The sequence below is a fragment of the Chenopodium album genome, chromosome 16, assembly GCF_948465745.1.
Source record: "Chenopodium album chromosome 16, dcCheAlbu1.1, whole genome shotgun sequence".
NCBI classification, from domain to species: Eukaryota; Viridiplantae; Streptophyta; class Magnoliopsida; order Caryophyllales; family Amaranthaceae; genus Chenopodium; species Chenopodium album.
The window spans coordinates 46,093,286-46,108,985 of NC_137849.1; the positions used below are offsets into that span (position 1 = coordinate 46,093,286).

The following is a 15,700-nucleotide window of genomic DNA, read 5'->3' on the forward strand; positions in this document are numbered from 1 at the left end:
TGTCACTTGGTTAATCGTCTACCTTTATAGTCTATTTATCAAGTTTACTTGTAATTTGTAATTAGGGCTTCAATATTATACAGAAAAAGTGTAATTTCATTGAAATGTCATTTTGGATAATATACAAAAACAATCAATTCACTTAATCCATTATTAGACCTAAACTTATTTGAGGTTAACTGAATTTATCTGAGCTTATTAAACTTATTAGACCTTATTGAACTCGTGAAAATTTGGTGTATTCAATTTATCTGATTTTTACTTATCTGAACTTATTAGACCTTCTTAAAATTTATTTTAGTTGTAATTTGAATTTGAAAAACCCTTATCAGAACTTATTTTTCATAAAATGAATTTATTAGACTTGAAATAAGTAAAAGTAAGATGATCAGAACGTACCTTATATTGAATGGATTTCAAGGTAATTAATTGAATCCTCCACTTTATTACTCCTTCCGTTCCTAAATTATATTCCTACTTTTTTCTTTTTATGAGCAATAAATACTAAAAGTAGGAATGTAATTTAGATACGAAAGGAATACCTTAAACCTTGTTGAACCAAACAAAGCCTTGGTTGCTAAAGCTTCCCAATTCACATTTCTTCTCACAATCCCCATCACTAGTGGCTGGTCTACTCACTCTTCAATTCTCACTACCAGTCTCTCTCTTCTCCACCATCATCGCCGCCGCTAATTTCGATTCCTCCGTCGTAAACTCCGCCCCTTGTTTTTTCTCTATCTTGCTACATTCTCAATTCAGTTTCCCTTGAAGAAAATTATATGGGTTTTGCCAATTAGATGATCAAAACTACTTTTCTGAGCCTTCAATCGAATTGGGTCTCATGATTTTTCGATTGGTAAGCAATCAATTTCACTTTAATGTCTTACGAAGTAGCATGTTGGATTCCAGTCTTTTATATCAATTTATGTAAGTTTTTATTTGTGGGGTTTTACTAGAGATATGAAATTGAATGTGTGGAAGCATTTGTTCATAGTATAAAGTTTTCATCTTTGATAAATTTCTGCAAGCTTTCATCTTTGATAATTAAGCTAACTAGTTTAACTTAATTTTGCCTAATTTTATGGTTCACATCTTATTTTGCAAAATTATACTTGTAGATTTTTTTGAAGAATTTGGATATTGTGTATACTATTAGTATATAATGCCACCCTTTTTTGCTGTGTTGAGACAAAATGCTATATTGGTGCTAGACTATTGTTTGGGAGATTGATAAATTGCCAAGAATTGTTGTACAAATATTGACATGTTTGTAAATTTGACTAATAGAGTGGATGGTGAATTGCGCGGGTTCTCCATGATACTCACATTTGGAACTAGATTCCGCCAATGTTCGATGTATGTGATTCCGACGTCCACAAAGATTTCAAACTTAAGGTTTTCGATCAGAATCCTTGTTGCTTCACTTCAGAAAGTGGCATTATCCCATGGAAATGGGGGTCATTTTGGACTATCTTTTATACAAGTAAAGGAGCTCAGTAAAATTGATAGTTGCAAGTAAGTTATTGCTGATCTTGCGTGACTTTCGCTTTGTGTCGAGTAAATTTTTATGGATGGCATTTGATATATTTGTTTGTCTTTGTATTTGAATTATTTTTGGCATCATGCACCAAGTCATGTTCTTGTTGCTGTATATAATTGTGTCATCATAATATGTAAGAGACTAAGTGATAAGAGAACAATTGATCGAGATATTACTATTTGCTTGCTTTTTTCATTGAACTGAGTTCTTACTCCTTTTCCACCACGGCGTTATTGTTTGTAAGGATGAATGGAGACTAAGGCCTTGAGGCTGTAGAACATTGGGATCAGAAGACCGTATCTTGTTAGCTAAGAACTTGGAATTTAAGTTTAGCAGTACAGAATGTAATTGGATTAATTGGGCCTTTTCGTGTATAGCAAGAATCTTTTATTACGTAGTATAGTAGACCTTAGCAAAGTAGTGATTGCGATATAATTGCTTGTAAAAGTTGTAATAATTACATAATGCTTATAGTAAATTAGTAACAATGTCTCCTCCTTTCATCAGAAGGTTATAGTCTCTTGCATGTCAGGTAGCCAGTTGGGTCTACAAAGTTATGCTTTCATGGTAAACATCATGTCGTCAGGAGAGTGGTGAAGATTTTCGGATGGAAAGAGCAACTGCACATTGATACTCATATCTGTGATGGAGTGTTCCATAATGGTCTGGCATTAGATCATAGTGCAGTGCAAGGTTCATAACCAGAATTGTGAACATGCACAATTACAGGATCAAAAGAGTCGGCTCTAAGCTAAAGTGACCGCTGAAGTTTTAGTTTATCATATCATTGTATTGTAAAGTTATGTCTGCTTTCATTATACCTAATTAAAGAAATTGTTTGCAGGAGAATGGACTGGTCCATTAAGAGCAGTGCAGATGGCAAAGGATTGGATCCTCTCACTGGCAGTGGTGATGGAAGAACTCGATTACTTAAAACAATTCAGAGTCTTCAGATTAAATTAAATGCAAGAATTCGGAATTTCCGGAAAGATCTTCCTAAAAAGTTTCTTTTTTTCTTGGTGGGTTTCTATTGCGCAACTGCTTTTGCTACAGTAATTGGGCAAACAGGTGATTGGGACATTATGTCTGCTGCCGTGGCTGTTGCTGTGGTGGAGGGTATTGGGGCTCTTATGTACAAAGCTTCTGTACCTTTGCTTGACAGGAGCAGGAACCTTATAGTTCTTTTTAATTACTGGAAAGCTGGCCTTACATTGGGTCTTTTCTTGGATTCATTCAAGTATGAAATAAGTTGGAATGCTTGTTCTTGTATTTGCTATGCTAGACTTCCCACATGTTAATTACTTTTGAGCCTTATTTTCAGGTATTAAGGTATTACGTGTCAACTCTTTTTGAAGATAGGAATTTGAATTACAATGAAATGAAGCAGTTTAAGACGTAGCCAGAATGTACATTGGTGTTGACAAAAGGGTAAGGCCTCTAGACATCCCACTTCAATTATGATAATTAATGGAACAGAACAAAGCAAAAGTTAGTAGGCTTGGAATAGACAAAAAGGGCTCTATAACAGGATCTAACATTACATGATCACAATTGTAGTTGCAATTCATTATTTTAATATTGGAGTATATACCTAAGCAGCTAAGCTTCTAGGAAATAATTCTAATGTAATATTGATTGCCATGAATTTATTGAATCGTAAATTTGATTCTTTGAACGATGATTCTCTTAGCTATTCACTGAACAGGTCAATTCATAGTTTTTATAATATCTATTACGTAATATATTTCCATGTTGCCCATTGGCTCTATTATTGTGACTGAAACTTCCCTTCTTTGTGTCTTTGGTGAAATATTTGTACCATTATATACTCTAGGCGCTCTAATAACAATGTTAACATGATAAGATGCAGGTGGTGTTCTGAGGGTTTGATGGTTTTCTGTTTTGCAGGTTTTTATGGAGTTGTTCTAGAGAAGCTTTATTCGGGAAGAGAAATGTATGTCATTTACTCAATTGCTACTTTTGAAATATATAGTGGGTTCACATACAATTATACAGCACCTGTTTTTTTTTTTTCCCCCCTTCATCGAGGCTTGTAATATACTGATGCAAGATGCTAAGCTTAGCAGGAATTGGAAATGCTGAAACAAAGGTTGCTAACAGGCATGTATAAAAAAGGCAAAATCATGTTGCAAATTATTTGCCTTGCCTTCTGATTGTTAGGTGATGACCCGGATGTTTATATGCTGGTTTCTTTTTTGTGTAAAAATGAATTCAAATTTCTAGGTATCTTAGAATATTTAAAATATACATTGTAAATTTATTTATACATATTTGAAATTCAGAGTTGCAATTCAAAATTTAACGCTCTAAATTTCAAAGTTGTCTATTAAGGAGTATCTATTTTTGTGGGTGAGTATTAGTTATTTGCAATTGCTCCCGCTAAGGAATAAAATTTGACAACAACTCCCATGAGGTCATGAATCATAGACGTAAAATTCTTTGCTGCAAAGTGAATGATATTGAGAACTTGACATCAATATCTCTAGAAAAAATTACAAAGATTACAGATCTCTTTGTTGGGGCAGGGTAAATTATAGACATTAGTATAAATATAATCAATTTACAATTTACATGAGCTTCAAAGTACAAATCCCTTGAAAATCCAAAGGCTCTTAGCACCAGTATGAGCAGTTATGAAGGCTTACACTGCTAATATATCTGTAACTCCATTTTTATTCTGTTGCAGTATCCTTAATGTTGAATACATTTGTTGACTATCAGCCTGATCAGCAGAGTTATTTGAAATGATACAAATATCACGGTCTGTGTCCTTTATTAAACAGACAAAATTGGTGTGAAGACCACAATTGGCGTGTGAAGGTCACAATTGGCGATATCATCCAGGTGTGAAGGTTTGCATCAAAGGAGCATGGAGAGCTGAGTCTAGAATCTAGATCAACAACATATTTAATGTACAGACAAACCAAAAAAGCGGTTCTTAAATCACGAGGAACTCCAAATCACCGTCCTTGATTCAAGGCACAGCGAATTTCAGTAAACAAATAATGGAGTACCTGTGTTAGTGGTTTTCCAGGTAACTTAATCATAATACACTTCTGTACGTGCTCTTCACTCTTCAGACTGCACTGCGAGCTTGCTATAATTATCAGCTTGCAACTGCAGACAAAGTTGTATCAACGCTACAGTCACCCAACCCTTTCACACTCATTTCCGAGCAGATTATTTGGATCTCTTCTATCCTTCCTCGTTCTTTAAGGCCACTTACAAGCTCATTACATTTGCTAACAGCCAAGAGAAAACCCTTATCAACCATTTCTCGGTACCAAGCATATGCCCCATCAAAATCATTCAGTTTGCAGTGTCCGTCAACTAGTATAGTATAAGTATCAGCTTTTAGAAGAATTCCTTTCGCCTTCATATCATTGATTAGGTCTAATACCTTCTTCTGTTCTCCCATCCTCAAGTGGCCCAAAATCAAACTATTGTATGTCATCTTGTCAAGCTCAATTCCCTTGCTTGTCATCTCATCATGCAAAGAAAGCGCCTTTTCAATGTTTCCATGCTCCACATTGGAATAAATAAGGGCATTATATACAACTCTATCAGGACTCAGATTGAAAGCCAACATTTCTTCATAAATTTTATTTACTAGCAACAAGCCTACTTTGCTGCCAGCACTAATTAGAGAATGATAGGTGCTTAAGGTTGGTTTGATGCCTTTTTTCTTCATAGAATCATACAACTCTATGGATTTCGAGATTTTTCCAGCACCAGCATATCCGAGAATCAGAGAATTATAAGTGATAACATCAGGAGCCAAGCCTCTGTCAATTATCTTTGGAAAAAGATCTTCAGCTTCCTGTAATTTCCCATTCTTGCATAACCCATTAACAAGAGAATTATAAGTAACCAACGTTGGCTCTACATTTTTTCGCAACATCTCATCAAATAACCCAAAGGCAGCCTGCAGCTTCCCTGCATTGCACTGACCAGTAATAATCATGTTGTATATCTGTGCATTTGGCGAAATCCCTCTTACCACCATATCCTCCATAACAACCTTAGCTTCAAGAAGCTTACCCTCTTTGCAAAGACTATTTATAAGAGCGCCATAAGTGACTACATCCGGTTTTAAACCACGATTCTCCATACTTTCCAACACCTCAAAACTCTTTTCAATCATATGATTCCTACCATAACCATCAATGAGAATGTTATACGTCTCAATGGTGGGAGCAACTCCCTTTTCGCTCATCTTTTCCAACCATTTCTCCGCCGCCTCCATGTTTCCTGATTCACAGAACTTCTTGATCAAAGAATTAAAAGTAACAAACGTAGGCCTCAAACCAAAAGACTCCATATTGTCCAATATAACCAACATTGTACCAGCATCACCGCACTTCGAATACCCATCAAACAAAATGGTGCAAGTAAACCCGTCCGGCACGATACCATGTGATTTCATCTCCTCCAACACCCCACCAGCTTCCTCCATTCTATGAGCCTTACTCAACCCATTAAGCAATGAATTGAAGGTAACCAAATTAGGAGCTACATTATCCACCTTCATTTTTTCCTTCAAACTAAAAGCATCCTCCATACACCCAACCTTACAATACCCATCAATCAATGTATTATAAGTAACCTGACTCGGAACCAAATTTCTCTGAAACATTTCATCAAACAGTTGGTGTGCATCCTTAATCCTCTTTTCTTTACAAAACCCATTAATCAAAACATTATAAATAAACACATTAACACCAATTCTTCTCTCCTTCATCAATTTCAACAACTCTAAACCTCTCTCAAGTTCCCCAAGCTTCACAGCAGACTGTATCGCCTTGCCAAATGCAAATTTCTCGACCCGAAAACCGGAATCCAAAGCATCATCAAACAAATTAAGCGCCTTATCAAATAGATGGGTAGAAACCAAACAATCCATCAACTTATTAAAAGCATTAATGGCAGGAAAATCTCCATCTTTTCTAATAATCTGAAGTAACCCCATTGCTTCATCTGGGAGCTTAGAATCAGCACAAGCGAACAAAACTAAACTGTAAAAACAGCATTTAAGAGAAGGATTGGAGAGAGAAAATGCAGCGCAAAGCTCTAAGGGAGAAGAAAAGAGAGTTTTTGTATTGACGAGTGGTTTGATGAGTTCTTTAACTGAGTCGAATCGGGATCGAATGATTAGAACTCGGAGTTTGCGCAACAATTCTTGCCTTTCCATGTCGATTTGTGAGGTGGGTGTGGGTGTTTCAATGGCGGTCGGAGGTGAAGAAAGGTAGGAGAGAGAAAATGAAGAGGGTGGTTTTGAAGTGTTAGAGGTGAAAAATGGTGGAGGTTTGAGGAGGAGAAGACGAAGTTGTTTCACCATTGTTGTGTTTTCTTGATGGTTTTAGGGTGGTTTATGAGGTTGTATGGGCGTTTAGTGGTCGCAAATGACGTAGACAAAATTTAATCTCGAATAACCTCTCGGCTTATAATGTTAATAAGCTAGTTATCATCTATGAAGCACATCAACCAATAAACATTACAATTTGTTTAGTTTAATAAGAAAAATAAGTTAACACTGGATTTTGATTTGTAGAATTGTAATACAACTATACAAGTACGGAGTAGGATGTTTAACTTTTATAAACATTGTATTTCATGATAAATGGAAAAAGTTACTTACATAATGCTTATAGATACATGGAACTTATGCTATGGAATTCTATATGATAGATGTAATTAGCTAAACATTATTTTTTCCACAAGGATGAACCACCCATTATTCTTCGTTAGTGAAGGAAAACCACCATGTTTAATCAAATTTCAAGCCAAACGGGCACACCGGTCTTCATAATCCAAGATTCACCTTGGATAAATTTTCTTATCATGAAGGGATCAACCTCCTTAGGATGATGCAAGACGTGAAATCCGGGCCACTTTACCCGGCCTAGAGTTGATGCCCCCGAACCTGTGTTCATGTATTCGGCGTAATACAATGTTGAGAGGGCGAAATTCCCATCCCAATTAGTCCAACCCCTTGGATGGACAAACCCATCAATATATGTCGTAGAAACAATTGTTCTTGAATGCTTCTTCCAAGGTCTTCCTAGGAAGGTCTTGAAAGATCGCTTTAGGTCTACAAACTCTGGTGCAGGTTGTATTCGTGACCCATGGATCGAGATCCCTGTGTTCTCATTCGGGTCCTCCCTCCCTTGGGCTGTGATCATATTATTCTGGTGCTTCATAGGCTTTCTTACAAAGATGTCACTATTTTGTAACACAACAGCCGCGTTACCAAATATAAAGTCTATTGTGCCATATATATGGCAGTCGCGGTAAAATTGCCTTAGAGAGTGAACATAGAGTGTGTCCTGGTATCCTAGAAAGCTGCATCGGTAGAAGAGGGAGTGATCTGAAGCTACCATCAATGCCACTGCTTGATGTTTTTGGGGTCCTGCCGTGTTCTCAAATGTCATGTCCTTTGCCCAAAACCCATCGCCGAATACCCCTGCTTAAGGACATTGTAACACTTGATTAGACATACACGTAACACATTTATGATCTACATACAAAAATCGCGTATTGTGTACATGAAATATTTGCCTAAGATAAGATACTGGTGTTAAAAATACAAATATTTTTGCAAGAGAGAAATTTGTTTTACTTACTGAATGTAGCGGAATTGACAGTGGTTCCGCCATCAACGACATTTTTACGACCAGTGACCACAGTTTTACCCATGCCATCTCCAACAAACATGACATTAGTTAGGTGCCTTGGAATTTCAACTATCTCATCATATACTCCTGCTTTTACATACACTATTACTCTGCTTTCTCCTCTGTTTTTTATCTTGCCTATTGCATCCACTGCTTTGTTGATGCTTTGGTGATTACCTGACCCGTCTCTCGCCACCACGATATCAGCCCTCAAAGTTGCCGGCTTCCAGGACATTAATCTTCCCACGAATGGTTTTCCTTTTGGCCTCCCTTGTGCCCTTACTACAGAGTTTAAATTGCAAGTTTTATTTCTTTCTTTCAAAGACTATGTTTAATTACTTAGACCAAAGTTTTATCATGTAGTATCACATATTCACATGTCTACTATTTAATCACCAATCTACTAGTAAAACGATAAAAGTTATACAAAAAATAAAAAATAAAAAAAAATAAAAAATCAAAAGAATATAAGCATTCATTTAGCATGTTTTAAACTTTAGATAAGAGTCTTACCAAGTGAGTCAAGTCTTGTTTGGTATATTTGTATATATGACTCGTATATGCGACTAAAGGCCAGAGTCAAGGTGTAACTATAAAATTACACACGTCTACTTCAAACAAAATGTAATATCAATGTTATTATTGTACATGCAAAGAAATCAAAATTTAAAAGCTTGATTACCTTTTGATTTTCTCTGAAACCTTTGTCTCTTTGCATGAAAAGCCAATGCTTCATATAATAACTTGGTCAAATTTTGCGATGTAGGATGAAGTTCTTCACGTACACCTTTCTCTTTTAATTCATCCAAACAAGTCCTATGGCTTGTGATTGCACCACTTAGCCATGCTAACGCGTCATCATGGCTAAATTTCCCATCTCTTTCAACTAAACGACCGAGCCCTGACTCAGCTTGATCATATAGCTTAGCACAATCGATCATAGCCATTTTAATTTTATAATTATTTTTAGAGTTTTTATTATTATTGACATAATAGACGTTATTAATATAATTGTAAGCGGTGTTGTCCTTGTTTAAGCTACCTTGAACACTCTTGTGATGACGACCTTGACCATGACCACGACCACGACCAATGGATAAAGTCGACTCATTCTTGCTATCGTTATAGCTTAAGCCCCCTTGATGACCGCCGTCAAGTTGGTGATGTTGGCCTAAGAACAAAGAAGGATCATCAAATGATGATGATTGAGCCCAATACTTGGCTTGAAGAACCATGGTTTGAGCCATTTGAACCATCTTTAGGTCTTGTTTGGTTGATGAAGCCATTGCTAGGAAAGAATTTACCAAAAAGATAAGGGTAGTAACAAGACTGGACATTTTATTTTTCTTAATTTCTTGCAATAATTTTTTTTCTTGGCGGTAGAGATAGATGAGTAAGGCTAGAGTCAAGTTGTTATTTTGTTCTATATATAAGGAAGTTGAGTCATAAATATTATTATGAGTTTGTAAATAAAAGATATGTACTTATATATAGTTTATATATATGCATAGAATTAATTACATTAGAGTTCAGAAAACTTACACATGGAAGCTATATATACTAAAACAGGTGGTTGTGAGTTTGTGATATGAACTAAAGATAATGTTGGACGTGAAAGAATCCAAAGAAGTCCAAATAATAAAAGCTACATAGATTTTCCAAAGTTTATGTTATAAATCACATTTTCATTTTCAACAATATGACTATGAGCATCTGGACCGGACATGAGAAACATCTTAACTATAGTGAAGGGACGTTGCTTACCAACTTACCTTCTACGTAAAGCTATTACTAATTTAGTATCGCCTATCTTACAGACTGTAGATTAATAACTAAGATAAACGTACACATATTCGAGGTGTTTGAACGCGTGGAACAAAGGCGTCTTGTAACTTTGTAATGCTATGCATGAAAGTACAAAGTTTAGCTCAGCTGGCGAAATAGAAGAATAATAAAGACACATTTTCCATTGAAGAAGTTAAACTTACACATATTTGGGGGCATCTTTTGCATGTTTTAATTTTCCAGAATAACAAGTCAAGGTTGATGTTAAAAAGGTTTGCGGTTAGAGTTGGATGTTAGTTGTTATAATGCCAATGTATTATGGTTTACGCTACTGGACATACGACATTGTACTTGAACCATCAGTATCACCATTTATCATTTCCATGCACCTCAACAAAATTGTCATTATCCTAATTATGCATTTATATAATAAGCTCTATATTTATTACTATGTCAATATTATTACCTTTGACTACTTAGCACTCTAATGTTGAAAACCATATTGGATTTATAGGATTTTGTTAACAATACTCTAAAATATATGAACTTATTAGCCTTGTGCCCTTGAAGTTATTAGAATTAAGGTGTATAATTGTTTGGAAGAGCCTATTATGTACACCCGGGTGTACCGTTCATTTGCAAATGTTTATCCTTAAAAGTCCATAGAATTCTTCAAGGATGAGAAGAAACTTGCAAAGTCGGATTTACATCTTACAGTAAAATACTTCACGATTTCAATTAATTATACCTGAATCTTAACCAAACCTGGTTATTGAGCGAGTTGGGACAGCCCAAACGGGTCAATAACAGGGTGTCTTATAAAGGGAAAATTTAACAGTGCCTTAATTTGCTTTCAGTTCAAGGATGATAACATACAAAGCACACTTTTATGTGGGGAAAAAATATATAAATTGCGCTAGACGAAATTGTCTACAAGTACAAGTTAATATAGAAGAACAATTATAGAACACAAAGCAACCTCGGTCAAAATCGCGGGATTGGATTTCAATTCCGCCACACATTAAAGGGTAATTACAACTAATGTGCCCTTAATTAAGATTTCTAACGGTGTAGGTGTAGGTGACGGCAGAAAAAAAAAAAAAAAAAAAAAAAAGACACTGAATCTCAACGAACTGTCATGCTCTGCATTGCCTGTGTGGCATCCTCGGTTGCCTTGTTTGCTTGGATTGTGCTGATTACGCTTGCAATATTTCCCTAATAAAAAAAGTTAACAAAGTAGCAAGCAAAAATTAATACATGATTGTTGCAGCCTAAAATTATTGACAAATCACTTCACTTTTGGGATGGGGGATGTTTCAAAAAGCCTTACCTTCCATGTTCCTAGCTTTGATCGAAGGTTTTCCCATTGTTGTTGCCCAAACAATCTCTCAGTATAACGACTGCACATAGAAAAGGATCAGCAAAAAATTTTATAAAAAATACTCGTAATAAGATATGACACAGCAATATGAAATGTTTCATGAAGATACCTCACAATGACGACCTGATTCATCTGGTCCATCTTACAGTCGAGCAACTTGGCAGTAATGGCTTTAACAACCCAATATTCTACCTCATTGTCATTGACCTGAATTACAAAAGGCATAATATTAACAAAGGTAAAACCCAGACTAGTTAAAACCTGATTAAGTAGGGAAGTAACTCACGCTAAGAGTGTCCTTGATAAGAGCATATGGAATTTGCCCTGACTCGCTAGAGGCAAGATCTACTAATGACATCAGCCTCATCTTTGCCAGACAATCTTCATGAACAAGACCTTAAAAAATACGAAGGCAGTTCAGCAATCATCATATCTCTTCCTTGAATAACACAGAGAAGAAGACTAGCTTTTATTTGAAATCATCAATTGCGAGAAAATTATATGTTAACAATGAGGTTTTGAATTCCAAAACAAAGACCTTCATCACAGCACTTGACATACATCACAATAGCAATTCAATCCTAAATGACAAAGTCTTACTTACAAAAATAAGGTTCTAAATTCAAGCAACATAGATCCCCATATCATAGGCTCACAGAACACTTCACATGCATTATTTCCATTTGAAGTACAAAGCATATAGTAAAAATCCTATTTTCTACTAAAGTAAATAGTCACCCGAGGAAATCAGGGAACTAAGGTTAAAGGAGCCTGAAGCCTAAGAATGGCAAAGAGGTGAGGGCATAAACTGAATATAGCCAGAAACATGAGCAAAATCTTTATTGTTATACTTCGTATATATATCATCACGATTTCAAATACAGTTTGTCTCGTCAAGCTGTTGAGAAATGTATATCAGTAAGTTTGTATTATCCATCAAACTATACAAAATCATTTTGGACTACTCGGTTATTAGCACAATCATGTCAGAGTTGCTTGTAAGTCAATTTAGTAGGAGAGGGATGATTTATATATACTCCATTCATTCTTTCTCTTTCAAATATAATTTAAAACAAGAATCTGTTTCATAAAAGGTTCAGCTCTCAAACAGTACAAAGATCTGATGTACAAGAATTGCAATTTACCGTAGTTCTTCAGCAAGGTAGAGTTTGCTGCCTGAAATTCTATGTAAGAATCCAACCTCTGAGTTAGGAAAATCTTTAAGAGTTGGTAAAGCAGGGAGTATTTAGCGTCATTCTCTAGCTGTAACACTGATGGCATGTCCAGCAAATCACACTGTGACATAAAAAACATTCAAAAAAAATTTAGTCCATCTTGAGATGAAGGGGCAGAAATCGAAATAGTAATATCAGTACAAATTATCATGATTCGCAAAAGAAACACACCAAAGACTTAAAGGCAATAACTTGAACCCACCCGATCCCCCATCCCCCTTTTCAGAATAAGGGTATCCAAGGATAAGAAAGCAGCAATACAAAAAAAAAACATTTTAGCAAAGTATATCATCATCCAAGGCAGCAATTAAAGTGACATAATTTCATTAACTGTGAACTGCACTTGAAGAGTAAGCCTTCAAAAGCAGAGCAAATGTAAGGAAAATAATTTCATACCCTTAATTCATACTCCAGCCACCCCACCCAGTCACCCAAGCCCCATTTTTAACTAATGGTGTAGACATACCTCGGTCATAATATCAGATTAAATACTTCTGAAGTAAAATATAAACAGCAGACATACATACCTGAAACATGTCAGGTCCTTTCACAAATTCTATGATAGCATTGGCGGCCTCCTCTTTGGCCTCACTCAAAGCTTGTTCATCCTCAGTAGAAAAAGTTGCCAAATACTTCGAGAGGAAATTGAATGATTCCTTTCCAGAGCTGAAAGTACAAAATTCAAGCACCATTATAAAATATTTAAAAGGAATAAGACATTTATGTGGCAATGGCAGGGGGGAGGGGGAAGGATAGAACACCTTTTACTCTCTTTCAAAACATTGAAAATTGCAAGAAAAAGCTCTCTCTGGTCTTGGATGCTAAGATTCCATTCACTCAAGAAACTGTCAATTTTCTTGATGGAAGGTACAACATGCTCAGTAACTTTACCACTGGTAGCCAGGTTGAGGGCCTTCAAGTAAACATAGAAATGGCTGTATGCGTCTTCAAGAAGGTTATAAAGATTGAACAATCTGGAGATAAACACACTAAATTAGAATGTCTGACCAATTTTACAAGCTAAAGGGAAAAGAAGTTGACACAAAAAAAAAAAAAAAAAGAAAAATATACGTACATCTTCAGTCGCAGAGCAGGCTTCTCATTTGGTTGTTGAACAATTTTAGCAGAAATAAGTTTCACGATCTCCAAAACCTCTTCGGGGTTTTCAGACTTTGTGACAAGGTTGCAAATTACTGTGTAGATGCACTCAATATCTGAGGTAAAAGGAGATTATAAGTAACTCAGTACAAGAAAACATATCCTACTCAATGAAATCAATGAAGGGGGATTTATTGAGATGGAGAGGGGTCACTAGCTCACTACTGTTGAAGTCAGTCAGCAGTCTCTTAAGAGAATAACAGCATCTAACTTACACGATCAAGAAGATGTCTAAGGAAGATGTTCGACAGTCATAAGACAACTCTGTAATTCGTATACCATAAAATCCTACCTTATACAACCTAAGTTGACAAGATCAGCAACTTTCACAAGTTTGTAAATTATCATGTCTCCCAGGTCATGTAATGTAGCACTGATGCCAAGCAAAATCTCCCTCGAATGCCACAATTTTGGGAAGATAACAGAAATAATAAAGAGCAAATTTTGAGCTCTTACAACTAAACACACGCTAAAGTCCTAAAGATGCACATGAAGTGACTAATCAGTCACCCCAGGTCAATATTACCAGTTGAACTCTAACAACTTTCATAAGAAAGAAAGCTAAAAAACTAGAACTAGAGAGGGTCTTCCTCTTTGGAAGCACCGAACACATTACATCAACATTCAGTAGATCAGAAACCACATTCAACTAGTACCTAGCTCAATACCTGTACAACAAAAACATCTTATACCTACTTCTGACTACATCTCAGCCCTTCAAAAGCTTTGATCGTTAAATAAAGTGGAGTAGTGGATAGAAACACTCAAGTGTGCTCGAACTGATCCTAGGAGGTGTTAGATCTTGGTAGTATCTAACAAGGATGCAGAAAAGCTTGTTTGAGGTGTTAGATACATGTCGTACATGAGTGGGAAGATATTAGGATTATTAGAGTGAAGAAGTCTCATATTGTAAAGCTCATAGCAATTCAGCATTTGACTTACCCAAACACTGAGTACTATAATTATAAAGCTAATTGAAACCCTCACTATAGTAAAGGAATTAAACAACCACATTGATCGGTGATCGCAACGCAAACAACAATGCTAAGTTCTCAAATCCTCCTAAGTTATTCATCATCATCCTCGTCAATTTAATCCAAACTCAACCACTACCTCAAAAAACCCACAAACACCTTAAAATTCAATACTTTATCACAATATATAACCAATTCAAACACAATTACTAGAAAAACCATTAACATATCAAAATATCATGCATTCCATAATAATCCGAAAGGCAAAACCGACCAAGGAATTACCTTTCTCAGCAACTTTAGAGAAAACCAAATCAGCAGAAGTAAGAATCAGCGATGCCAAATCAATCCATCTCTCCATCACCATACATTCCTGCGCCTCCTGGCATAATCTCGCAACTTGAGGCTGTGCAACCTTCAATTGTTTTCCCCCAAATTCAACAATTCAAAACAAATAAATCAATCTAATCAAACCAAAAATACAAAAAACTCAGAATCAAAACCCTAATTAAAACCAAAAACATCCTAGAAAAGTTCGAAAGTACCTCGGCACCGGCGTCGGCCCAAGTAAGCTCGGAAACAAAACGAACAACGGTGAGAGCTGGATCTTCCTCGGTTGTTGGAACAATGGTCGCCATTGTTGGAAGGTTTCCCCACTCAGAAATTCAACAGGAGAGAGAAAGAGGGAGGAACGGCTATGGTGGAGTGAGAAAAACCCTAATATTAGCTTCACTTCGATTCGATATTCTAGCTTTTCTTCCCTTCACGAATTTGTTTTTTTTTTATTATTATTTTTTGTTTGTTTGGGTAAAAATATTTTTTTTTATCTTTTATTTTTTATTTTTATTTAAGTTTGAACTTTGAATTGAAGTAGTACTCCTTAAAACATAGAGTTTCCTACCGAGTGAAAAAAAAAAATATGAGTACTAAGG

The 15,700-nt window shown here is 35.8% G+C and overlaps 4 protein-coding genes across 6 annotated transcripts; 1 reads left to right on the forward strand and 3 right to left on the reverse strand.

Moving 5' to 3' along the window:
- The first annotated feature begins 591 nt into the window (after positions 1-591).
- LOC145585598 (uncharacterized protein ycf20-like) lies at positions 592-3,879 on the forward strand. 3 transcript variants are annotated; one of them, XM_081642301.1, is made up of 5 exons: positions 592-856; positions 1,288-1,515; positions 2,385-2,777; positions 2,862-2,968; positions 3,449-3,878. In XM_081642301.1, the coding sequence occupies exons 2-4, from the start codon at positions 1,316-1,318 to the stop codon at positions 2,866-2,868; spliced, it is 600 nt and encodes a 199-aa protein (XP_081498427.1). In that variant the 5' UTR covers positions 592-856; positions 1,288-1,315; the 3' UTR covers positions 2,869-2,968; positions 3,449-3,878. The 3 variants fall into 3 exon arrangements, with proteins under 3 accessions (XP_081498427.1, XP_081498425.1, XP_081498426.1); XM_081642299.1 differs by having other exon boundaries at positions 2,385-2,968; positions 3,449-3,879; XM_081642300.1 differs by lacking the exon at positions 3,449-3,878 and having other exon boundaries at positions 2,385-3,414.
- Positions 3,880-4,667: 788 nt separating this feature from the next.
- LOC145585600 (uncharacterized) lies at positions 4,668-6,906 on the reverse strand. Its single transcript, XM_081642302.1, has one exon. The coding sequence runs from the start codon at positions 6,897-6,899 to the stop codon at positions 4,668-4,670; it is 2,232 nt and encodes a 743-aa protein (XP_081498428.1). The 5' UTR covers positions 6,900-6,906.
- Positions 6,907-7,332: 426 nt separating this feature from the next.
- On the reverse strand, positions 7,333-9,182 carry LOC145585601 (putative pectinesterase/pectinesterase inhibitor 36). The gene is made up of 3 exons (XM_081642303.1): positions 8,918-9,182; positions 8,185-8,517; positions 7,333-8,024 (listed from the first exon to the last, which is right to left on the reverse strand). Exons 1-3 carry the CDS (start codon positions 9,180-9,182, stop codon positions 7,333-7,335), a joined length of 1,290 nt encoding a protein of 429 aa, XP_081498429.1.
- Positions 9,183-10,893: 1,711 nt separating this feature from the next.
- On the reverse strand, positions 10,894-15,480 carry LOC145585602 (uncharacterized). The gene is made up of 10 exons (XM_081642304.1): positions 15,314-15,480; positions 15,054-15,183; positions 13,712-13,850; positions 13,398-13,610; positions 13,164-13,302; positions 12,547-12,697; positions 11,688-11,797; positions 11,511-11,608; positions 11,351-11,420; positions 10,894-11,235 (listed from the first exon to the last, which is right to left on the reverse strand). The coding sequence occupies exons 1-10, from the start codon at positions 15,404-15,406 to the stop codon at positions 11,146-11,148; spliced, it is 1,233 nt and encodes a 410-aa protein (XP_081498430.1). The 5' UTR covers positions 15,407-15,480; the 3' UTR covers positions 10,894-11,145.
- Between the last annotated feature and the right edge of the window lie 220 nt (positions 15,481-15,700).

What these genes read in the sequence shown, in the direction of transcription:
- LOC145585598 (XM_081642299.1), top strand. Translation starts at nt 1,316, where the DNA reads ATGATACTCACATTTGGAACTAGATTCCGCCAATGTTCGATGTATGTG. An exon ending in AGTAAAATTGATAGTTGCAA is followed by an intron (nt 1,516 to 2,384) that starts GTAAGTTATTGC and finishes AATTGTTTGCAG; the next exon opens with GAGAATGGACTGGTCCATTA.
- LOC145585600 (XM_081642302.1), bottom strand. Translation starts at nt 6,899, where the DNA reads ATGGTGAAACAACTTCGTCTTCTCCTCCTCAAACCTCCACCATTTTTC.
- LOC145585601 (XM_081642303.1), bottom strand. Translation starts at nt 9,182, where the DNA reads ATGGCTATGATCGATTGTGCTAAGCTATATGATCAAGCTGAGTCAGGG. An exon ending in GTTTCAGAGAAAATCAAAAG is followed by an intron (nt 8,518 to 8,917) that starts GTAATCAAGCTT and finishes TAAACTCTGTAG; the next exon opens with TAAGGGCACAAGGGAGGCCA. An exon ending in TGTCAATTCCGCTACATTCA is followed by an intron (nt 8,025 to 8,184) that starts GTAAGTAAAACA and finishes GTCCTTAAGCAG; the next exon opens with GGGTATTCGGCGATGGGTTT.
- LOC145585602 (XM_081642304.1), bottom strand. Translation starts at nt 15,406, where the DNA reads ATGGCGACCATTGTTCCAACAACCGAGGAAGATCCAGCTCTCACCGTT. An exon ending in TACCTTGCTGAAGAACTACG is followed by an intron (nt 11,798 to 12,546) that starts GTAAATTGCAAT and finishes GTATTTTTTAAG; the next exon opens with GTCTTGTTCATGAAGATTGT. An exon ending in CAAAGCTAGGAACATGGAAG is followed by an intron (nt 11,236 to 11,350) that starts GTAAGGCTTTTT and finishes TTTTTTTATTAG; the next exon opens with GGAAATATTGCAAGCGTAAT.